A 10,958-nucleotide genomic window follows, 5' to 3' on the forward strand; every position below is an offset into this window, starting at 1 on the left:
AAATCTTATCTTATAAAACCAGTGGAACTTCAAAATCGTTAAAATTCATGGCTCCCGCCGCATTGCGCGGGTACATAACTAGTAAGGTTAGTTATGTATAATATAAATATCTTTTGGGCTTTCTTTAATTTTATTTGTTTTATATGTGTTAAAACAATATATTACAGGTTGATTTTTTATGATATTTTTGATAGTTCTTTTTCTTATTCTAGAATTTCTATGAGTTATCTTTTGGTTGCGCAAATGTTCATTGCTCAATTTATTGTCAATCCAAACAGCCCTACATGTTTCTTTTTACAACAAAACAAGAAAACGAAAAGTTGGAGTTAGATTTCTGCAATGCCTTAGAATTGACTCATCGTATATTTTAAATTTTCCAATATGGTTCTTTTTTGCTTCTTTCAATTGATTTTCTTACATCAATGTAAGTTGAAATATTTGAAGGAGACATATTTATGTGGAGTATTTTTTATTCTAGAGTTTGTGTCAGATTTCTTAATATTCCCGTCGTTATCATTATTCATTTTATTTAGTTTTACAACTTTATTTCTAAACAAATCTTTATCTCTCAATATATATATATATATATATATATATGTGTGTGTGTGTGTGTGTATACATATTAAAATTTTACTAATTATATTTAATTTAACTTTTTCGAATCATTTGAATACTATTTGTTGATGATTCTACTAACAACTAATATATATTTATATAGACAATCTTTAGATCATTAATCAAAATACTCATGCTATCGCACAACGTGCGATTCCCATACTAGTTAGTATAGGAATTGTTTTTCATAATATACTAACTACAACTCCTCATGCTGTTTATATTATTAGTTACATGTTTTTTTAAGAAATTATTTTGTATTTCAATGTATGGTATTTACATTTTCGAATTGTTAATAAAAACAAATAACAATAAATTAATGTAATAATTATAATGTAAGGTGCTCTGTATATGTAAAGAATGAGATAATGTTAATTAGGATTGGGAGTCAACGCAGGGACTAAGGAGCGCAATGAGTGCTATATTATATTATAAAGCATTTGACAAAAAATTTTAAAAACCATTTTTTATGTATAAAGTATTGTATTAAAACATTTACAGAGACGAAATAAATGAAACATTAAAATCGAGATATATTTCACTATATTGCACGAATACCTTTCTAGTTAGTTAAAATACAGATAGAGAACCCACTCAAGATATCAACCACATATAGAAAGCCCCACTTGAATGTGCATCTAATTGCCACAACCATATCTAAAATCCAACAAATATTGATTGTGGGTCGGGGATCAATTCCCCTCTAAAGTGCAATTCATAGGTGGACATGAGATTAAAAGTGATCAAGGTTTAGATCTTTCTTTCGCTTCTCACACAATCCTTCGTTACAAGGGGAATTCAAATTGATGGTAGGTACCATATGATAAGTGAATTATGATAAAGAGTTACAGGTAACCATTGCCAGAATGCTCCATCCCTCATTCATTCTCAATTAACCATTTGAAATATTTCCACCATCATATTACGTTTGTATGTTATACAATTCAAACAAGTATTATAATAAAAATCCCTTCACCCAATATATTGTGCTGGATTTAGGAGGGTGGAGCGGTTGTTTCCATCAAGACCCTTGCCGTCATAAGAGCAAGAAAGGGCAAGAAGAAAAAGAATCGATCTGCAATCAAGATGATCCTTGATGTTTGGACTTCGTGTAACCCAGAGAATTTAGCTTCTGAATCAGCTTCTTTTCCGCTTCTGCCTATAACCGCAACAGGGTATGATTTAGGATCAGAGAGAGAAATCATGATTACCGAAAATAGCTAAATTTGTGTCTTGTATGGATAAAGCTGACTATGTGGATTTATGTGTGTGTAAGGATTGGGAGGGTTTTTGTTTGGAAAGGTTTTTTCAAAGATGGTAGGAGCCTTTTTTTTTAATTGGGAGGGACAGGTTTGGAAAAACTTGGCCTTCTACATAAAGGCTCCCCTCTAGAAGCTTACCGAATAGCCACCTTCTATATCATTAAGAAGTCATGTATAACTAACCGAATAAGCTATGAATCCCATTAAGCTCATTAAGTTGTTAACAAATAGGCCCCAAGGAAGATAGATAGAGAGAGAGAGAACCTCAAGCATGGGACTGTCTTTCGGAATGTTGCATGCCAATGTCACAGGAAGTCCAGTCTTCATAACTACAAAAAATGTTGCATATCAGTTCTCGAACTAAATAAATGCATTTAATAATGCCAAGGCTATGTTTGGATACTAGCTGATAAACTAAATGTTGGTTGAGAAGCTAGGTGTTAATGAACAAATGGTAAAACCTAGTTGACAAAGTATCAGTGCGTCAAAATTACCTAAAAGAAAAATATAGCATTTATGTAAAAGGGCTATAGTTGGAGAAAAAAGAAAGCCCCAATAAGCTATCTAAATTAGCTGTTAAAAAACGTAGCTTATGGTTTACCAAGCAAGACTTTTTCAGTAATAAGATAGGTTATGGTTGCCAAACATCGCCCAAGTGCTTACCTATTCTACGGGCAATACCAGACCCTGTATTATCAGAGGTACCACCAAGAAGCGAGCTTACACTAACTACGTTGTTCTGCAGAAATAGTCACAGTATTATAATGAGACATGATTTCAAGGAATGTAAGATATATATATATATATACACACACAATTAATTATATTGTATATATTAGTAGTCGTCGTTCAAATTCGGAAAAAATTAGTACAAGTGGCAGAAGATAACACATTCACAAGTGAAAACTTACTGGTCTTGTGGTTGCAGCAGCATATAAATGTCCAAATTTGGCAGAGTTGCAACCGATCCATGCATATATCTACAAGAAATGTGGCACATGAGCAAAGCAATTAAAAATTTTATACAAACAAAATCACATGAAGCCTTACAATTATTCCCAGATAGTCCATCATCCATAAATACATTTAGATCTCAAATTTCCCATTAAAAAACTAACTGAGAAATGCCACATTGTTGCCTATATATATATATATATGTATATATATATATGTATATATGTATATATGTATGTATATATGTATATATATATGTATATATGTATATATATATGTATATATGAACTCTTGGTGATTTCCATACTTTTCCATACCTGTGCATGTCTTTCAAATGGATTTTCTGTTTCAGTTATTCACCGACCATTTCACTCTTGTTATAATAGTAAGACCTCTTGGTGATTTCCATACTTTTCCATACCTGTGCATGTCTTTAAAATGGATTTTCTGTTTCAGTTATTCACCGACCATTTCACTCTTGTTATAATAGTAAGACCTCTGAGTAATCAATCATTTAATGTTTTTAAGTATATATTTACATACGTAAAAACTCACACACACTACTCAGTCCTCACTTTTGGTGTGAGGCTTGAACCCTTGACCTCCAAGAATAATGTTTGCTTTATTTGGTCACTAGTCATAACCTTCTTTAGTGGTTAAACTCTTTCACACTTTTTTTTCATAATCCGAGGTCTTCACTCGCTCTAGTCTTTGAGGTAGAGGTCAGGTTTCGTATATCTTACCCCCACATCCCACCTCCAGGTGGAATATACTAGGCTCGTTTGGTTTGGTTTTTGTTGTTGATCTTTCTAGTTTCTAGTGAAACTCGAATGTAAATCTGGTGGATATAGATTCTTAAGACAGAGGGCCATAAGCAAAGTTGTTAAACGCACTTAGGCACGAAGGGGTCCGAGGGCCCGGGCCAAGGCATGGCTCCAGTTAGGCATGGGAATGGGGCGGGAACCTCAATCCCCATCCCGTCTCTGATCCCTCATCTCCGCCCCCGTCCCCACCCGGGAATATGATCACATCCTCCATCCCCAACGGGGAATCGAGATCTCCAACAGGGAAACAAGGATCTTTTTTCCAGTTTATGTAAGCTATTTTAAATCAAATCTGTGACACACCATACATGTTTAAACCTCACATATTTCCAGTAAACCTAAAATCATTAGAAATTTAATTTAATAAAAAAATAAAAACATTATATAATAATAAATAACCTAAAACCAAAAGAAATTTAATTTAATCAAAATAAACTACGGCACAGGTACCAAAACATATCAAGTAATTGTATTTTGAATTGACATCCAAAATGTTGCATACTAACATCCAAAAAGATAACAATTTTAGATTCTAAACCTAGTTAGAAAATACAAAATTATGAATTACCGATTTAGTTGAAATAAATAATATTCATTTAAATTATTAATTAATATATACAACGGGTATGGGGCGGGGAGTGCGATACCTTTCCCCAGCCCCATCCCCGGTTTGAGACAAACGGGGATACCCGTCCCTGTCCCTGACTGGGGCCCTGGGGGTGGACCGGGCTTCCCGACAGATCGGGGCCCATTCCCATGCTTAGCCTCAGTAAAACGAGGAGCATCTTAATAATATATACACACAGAATTAGACACAACTCAAACAGGGTTTAGCATAAGGTACAAGCTTCCAATGCAACAACCAGTAGTGTAGAAGGGGGAAGGGTTTAAAGCGTGAGCCGTGAGGGAGAAGTTTTATGGTCTTGGTATTCATATAGGAAGTTTGAAGTTCTAAGGACTGGGTATTTAACTTTAGGGTGTGACTTATCTCATCTATTTAATAACTCTTTCTTTAAGAAGTCTAGGAGATAAGAAGATGAGAAAACTTATTTAATATTAGGATTTGACTGGTATTTAGTAACTCTTTATCAGGCACGCCTAGGCCACAAGGTGCCTCTGCCAGGCGCAACGCATAGTGAGCCTCGTAAATACGCCTCGACTAGACTTCAAAAAAACTCAAGACCTTGAGCCTTATGCGTCTCAGGCACCTTTGTAACAACTATGACCATAAAATAAATAAAAATCACTAATTTATTTGAGAATCCATCTATGATAGTTGGTATTACAGACTACAGTAGAGAGAAGTTGGACTACCATCCATCAAGTTGTGCGTGCTTGATTGGAACTTATAGTTTCATCCTAATCTCGTGAGATTTGTAAACCAACTTCCATTAGTTTTTATTAATTAACTCATTGTGCTCAAATTCAAAAACAAATACCCTAGTCAGGGTTGGCTCACACCAAGCTTTCTCAACAGATTCCATTCACTCAGCTAACTATTAAAGGCAAATGTAACAAAAATGAAAAACATAACCATGAAGTTAACAATTCGCACATGGGAAACCCAAAATCCATCTCCTTCACAGAACACCATCCTAGATTATAAATACCTTAACAATGTCAAATATTTTTGTAGTAACAACATACATTTAGACGACCAAAAGAAAAAGAAGAAATATAACGCCACAATTCCTTAATGGGTGTTGTTAACTTCTTATGATACTATTAAGTCTTGCATGTGAACTTGAACTTAACGTTATTTCTTTCATAACTTACGGTTACATCAGATTTCAAACACTAGCGGAAACGTAACTCAATAGCTTATAATACAACAAAATTTTGCTATTGATTATAACAATACTACTTCATGCAAATCCTCTTTACTCCTTTGAGATACATACATGAAATATGTAAGCTGAAAGCTTCAGTGAGTAGTTATGGGTTCATGAATAAACAACTTTCATGATACTTATTAAGTTGTGAATAATAATTCACTAAAACTCTTTATCATGCATAAAAATATTCTTTTGGATCTCACTTGTGACATGTTAGCCTTGAGGTTTGCTAACCCCAGGGTCGATAAAGGTTTCCCCATAAGGTCTGTTTGCAAGACGTCCGTTCATGTAATATCTTGTACGTGATATACAACATGCAAAAAACTTTTCATGCCTTGTGTAGAACATATAATAACATACCATCATACATATATCTTAGCTATATAAACATATCATCATTTCATGTAAAGCAAACATGCCAACACATCTTATCAAATTCTTTATAATGTACAAAATACATTCATATAGCATACATGTATCTCATAAACCTCATAACGTATTCATCTTGATTGCACCTAGCTATTCTTTGGATTTCTTACTTCAAATTTGGTAATTTATTGAGAGTGATTTCTTACTTTGGTATGAAATAACGGTTTCATTTCAAATATTTATAGGTGAATACAATGCATTAACTACTACTTCTTATTGCTCGCATGGTTATACTCTTATGAGTAACAGCTCATGCTTAAGATAAAAAAATCTTGACACATCATGCTTCTAGCTTTTAATTGTCATGCTCACTAGAGAGTTTAATAGCTCATGCTCACGATAAAAGAATCTTGACACATCATGCTTCTGGCATTTAATTGTCATGCTTACTAGATTTGCTTTCTCATCAAATAGCTTTGACAACACATAGTTCTAGCCTTTACAACTCATAACTAGCTTGCTTTATCATGCTTACTATACTTGCTTTGTCATCAAATAGTTTTGCCAACACATACTTCTAGCCTTTACAAATCATAATTAGTTTGCTTTATCATGCTCACTAGACTTGCTTTGTCATCTATTTAGGTTTGATTTCTCATTTTTTTTTGCCTTTAAGCTACTTGTAAGCTACTTGAAATGAAATTATGATGATTTTAAAGATGCTACTGCTGCTGGAGCCTTTTTAGAGTACTTAATTTGATCATAATACTTGTATTTTGAGGCTTAATACATTGAAATCTAACAAATATAGAACTAGGGGGTTATAAGAAACATTATTACAATCCATCATTCCCATTAAAACTGCAACAATTTCAATCATGATATCCCATGAAAAATATAAGGTTTATACTTTCAGGAAGTGTTGCAACTTGCAACTTAAAATTACTATTTACACACTATAATCCCATACAAACTACAAAAACTAGATGATAGTGATTTGGCTTTACAATATTCCATTATCATTTTCATATTTGGTACACTTGTCAAAAAGTCAAAAGTATTCTAGAAAACAATGTGGCCAGTGAATCATTGCAAATTTCATGGTTCATAGTGTTCCACAATTTGAGATGGTCTTCTTTATTTAATCCGCTCCAGGAGAGAGGGAAGAGATTTCTGTGAAGACTATAAACCAGCTTCATATTCCTAATTCGACATAACATATCTCAAGCATCACAGTATCACACAGCCACTAACAAAGTATCATCTATACTATATTATACAGCATTTGATAAAAACTCTTAAAAACCACTTTTTATGCATGAAGTACTGTTTATTGATGCATATTACTTAAAATTCAAGATTACAAGTAAATTGTGCGTAAGTACAACTTATTAAAGATTTATGTTTGAACTCGTGTAACTAACTTCAGATAAACATAATCAAATAGAGGATAAACATTTTCTTTTAAATATAAAAAAAATATAATTATGATGATCATTAAGTTCTAACAAAATACTTAATTATTATTTTTATAAAAAAATATATTATTAAACTAAATATAAAAAAATGAATTAAATAAAATACACAAAAAAAAGAGAAATTTTAAATAGTTAGTTTGGTATTAATATCAATATTTTTTATAATATCTTCATATTTATATTTTATTCAAAAATAAAAACAGTATCGTATTCTCAAAACCACATAAAACCTCATTATAATATCGACTAAAACAAAAAAAACGAAACACTAAAATCGAGATGTATCTCGCTGCACTGCACGAGTACCCCACTGCACGAGTACCCTTCCAGTCTAATATTAAGGCTAAATTGTAAGTACAATGAAAACTTAAAACTGGATGATCGAGAATGAATCTCTAAAGACATCATCCAGCAAAAAGTGATAAATTGATTGGGAAAAAACCTGTTTTGGAAGACGAACAATCTGAAAATTAAGGGAAATGTCGTTGAAGACGTAAGAGAAGCAAGTGATCTGCAAGCTACTTTCATCTTCTTCTGGAACCTTTGAGATCCCCAAATTCAGAAATTCATTCATAATATCAGTACCACCACTAGCTTTTGTCATTGACGGTGACTCTTGTTCAAGACCGGTCCTGAGATTTTTAATGCCAAGAGCAGAAAAGCCAATAAAAAGCCCCTAATATATGGAGAAAAGCAGACAAAATATATTATTTTAAGAGGTTTGGAACCTATTCAAGCTACGCGAATCATCCCCACGCCAATTTTTATTAAATATAACAAAATGATACAACATAAACCAAAATCCCGAATAGCTAAAAACACAAAATGCATCACCCAAAACAATGTCTTTGTGCGCTTTTTGAACAAAAAATATCAATTACCTTATCTTAGTTAACATTTGCTACAAGCTTATTTTCAACATAAAATTTCCAACCCGTTCAATCTTTCTTGGCTCATTGTAGACCGCAAATATGACAACCAACACTGAGATTTTTGGTGCCCACGGCGAAAAGTCCAAATGATGCCCAATTAAAAACATCCAAGTGTGGTAATTTACAATTGTCTAGCTTTTTTCTTAGTAGACCGAGAGATCCATTAGTGTTTTTTGTTCATAAGTGTGATCTTATAGTTGAGTGTTTGCTTTAAAATAATATGTTAAGGTTTCATTAATCAAGTTGTTATAACCCTTGCATTTAAACACCAACTCATCTACTTGTCCAAAACCAAAATAAGGAGCATCATAACACCAACTCGTCTACTTGTCCCCATTTACTACATCCTACATCTTCTGTATAAACCAAAATCAACACTCATACCTTTTCAATCCAACTCTAAACACTTAATTGGTTGGTTCTTCTTCAATTATTTACACTCTACAACATCAATGGCTCATTCCTACTTCACTAATTYTGTCCTCCTAGTTTTAGTCACTTAAGGTGTTTGCCTATGAAATTAGCTATTGCATGACTCTATTAGTCCATCATGTGTTTCATATAATCATATTTAGGGTCTTGACCAATGACAATCATGAGTTTCATATGTAAAATTGCAAAGTTAAGGGAGAACACTCAAGTGAATTAGCTAYTGCACATTCAAGTGAGGGCAAATCATCACTTAACTACTGCACATTTATAGGTYTGTTCAACTGTATTATAGCTGCTGAAATTGTGTTAATATACATCAAAATCTAATGGGATTAGAACAAAAATGGGTGGATGATAACTTGAATATTAATCACAGAACAAAGAACTAAAACTCCAGAGACAGGCTTGATTGAATCAATGAACAACTAGATCAATTAATAGCAATAGTATGATGCTTTGACTGTTTGACACACAGCAATGTCTGCAAATAGAAGTGAGTAACCCGACACATTTCATGGATTTTATTTAGAAATTGCAAAACGAAACAACCCCAAAACAGCCACAAGTCCCAACCTAACTAATGTTGACACTTGACAGAAAACCTAAGTAGGCAATTAGGCATACATTGATACATACAGTATTAGTATATTACATCTTCCAATTTGTAATGTTGTTTACAAATTGCAGAAAACAGGGGTGCAGGACAGCTTCATTTTAAATTTCTAATGTTGTTTAAATTACAGAAAACCTAAGTAGGCAATTAGGCATACATGATACATACAGTATTACATTTACAGCTTTAAAGCTTAAAAGAAAACCCAAGTATGGAGGGCAAGTGGGCAACATCTATCTAGATTATGAATTAATCAAGCAAGAACTAGAAACATAAAAAATAAAATAAGTAAAGTAAATAACCCTAACCTCACAAGTCACAAGTATTCAGATTTTGAGCGGTCCCCGGTCGATAGTCGAGACTCGAGAGCGAGAGGCGAGACTCGAGAGCCGACAGTGTTAATTTGAGATCTCGATTCGTGAATCGTGAGTTCAGAGTGGTGATTTGAAATTTGGATTCGTGAATCGGTTCATGAGCGAGGCGGGAGTTGGAGGACGAAAGAGAGAGCGAGTGAGGCTAAGCTAATTGACGATCACCAAATCAAAACTGAACCTATATATATTAGATGCCCTTGGTCTTTATTATGACTAATGAAACTACGAAAGTTAACGTAACACCAACAAAACAACTATCCAATTCCAAAACCTTAGCCTATCAACCGAATTGAAGTCGGATAAACAAACTAGTTTCGGCTATTCAAAATGAAAATTGCAGTCAAATAAATAAAAAAACATGTATTAAAGAAGCATGAACCTGAAGCATTCATCATATATTAACATTCACGATTCATAAGCAAAACCAAATTCGACTCGAGTATCAGAGTATGTGAGAATTGAGATGTGAGTCTTGAGTGCTACTGTGCTATCGTAAGCAATCCAACAATGCAAATATTCAGCAACAAATTAATATAACTTGAGTCCTATCAAATAATAAAACATCAATGAAATATGAAAACTTGGAAATTGTTGCCCACTTGCCACTTCGGCTATTCCAGATCCAACCAAAAGTTAGTGAATCGCTAAACTAAACATATAGATGATGACAACCAACCAGTAATTAAACTCTGGTAATCTGCTAATCGCGTGATGAATGAATCAAATCGAGGGTGGAAACATTTAGGAGGTTAGGGTTCTTCAAATCGAATTGTTGAACTTGAACACGACAAATCGAGAGGTGCCTCTTGCAATCAAATCGAGATTCGAGAGTTACAGAGTGAGGATTGGAGATGTGAGAATTTCCTGAAATCGATCGAGCGCAGGGCAGCATATGGCAGATTTATCATATCAAAAAGTATTAAAAATAATTTTTAATTTACAAATTACTATAGATTTATACACAATATCTTAAAATCAACTCATAATGCATTAGGTACTATTATTTTATATATTCAGGTGACGTTTGTTTTTAAGAGGTGTTGAAGTCTGAAATCTGAATCAGTCGGGCTATTTGTTTTTACATCTAAAATTTGAATCAGTCAAACTGTTTGTTTTTACGTATGAAGTCTGAAATATGAAATCTGAATCAGTCAGACTGTTTGTTTTTACGTCAGAAGTCTGAAATCTGAATCAATTCATTTCAATTAAATTCAACTGAAATATCCATATATTTTGAACACATTAAAAATTCAACTGAAATACGTCAATT

At 33.2% G+C, this 10,958-nt stretch overlaps 1 protein-coding gene across 3 annotated transcripts; it reads right to left on the reverse strand.

Annotated features, from left to right (window-relative positions):
* Positions 1–1,464: 1,464 nt before the first annotated feature.
* On the reverse strand, positions 1,465–10,614 carry LOC112501916. Of its 3 annotated transcripts, XM_025105685.1 has the most exons (7): positions 10,365–10,571; positions 9,623–9,866; positions 7,780–8,013; positions 2,789–2,857; positions 2,541–2,616; positions 2,142–2,206; positions 1,465–1,774 (listed from the first exon to the last, which is right to left on the reverse strand). In XM_025105685.1, the coding sequence occupies exons 3-7, from the start codon at positions 7,939–7,941 to the stop codon at positions 1,697–1,699; spliced, it is 450 nt and encodes a 149-aa protein (XP_024961453.1). In that variant the 5' UTR covers positions 7,942–8,013; positions 9,623–9,866; positions 10,365–10,571; the 3' UTR covers positions 1,465–1,696. The 3 variants fall into 3 exon arrangements, with proteins under 3 accessions (XP_024961453.1, XP_024961452.1, XP_024961454.1); XM_025105684.1 differs by lacking the exon at positions 9,623–9,866 and having other exon boundaries at positions 10,365–10,614; XM_025105686.1 differs by lacking the exon at positions 9,623–9,866 and having other exon boundaries at positions 7,780–7,969; positions 10,365–10,572.
* Between the last annotated feature and the right edge of the window lie 344 nt (positions 10,615–10,958).

This window comes from Cynara cardunculus, unplaced genomic scaffold, assembly GCF_001531365.2.
Source record: "Cynara cardunculus var. scolymus isolate 2C unplaced genomic scaffold, CcrdV1 Un_Scaffold_674, whole genome shotgun sequence".
Lineage (NCBI taxonomy): Eukaryota > Viridiplantae > Streptophyta > Magnoliopsida > Asterales > Asteraceae > Cynara > Cynara cardunculus.

Excerpts from the sequence above, each read along its gene's own strand:
- LOC112501916 (XM_025105684.1), bottom strand. The coding sequence starts at position 7,941 with ATGACAAAAGCTAGTGGTGGTACTGATATTATGAATGAATTTCTGAAT. Across the intron at positions 2,617-2,788 it reads CTGCTGCAACCACAAGACCA|AACAACGTAGTTAGTGTAAG; the intron begins GTAAGTTTTCAC and ends CTATTTCTGCAG. Across the intron at positions 2,207-2,540 it reads TGGTATTGCCCGTAGAATAG|TTATGAAGACTGGACTTCCT; the intron begins GTAAGCACTTGG and ends CATTTTTTGTAG.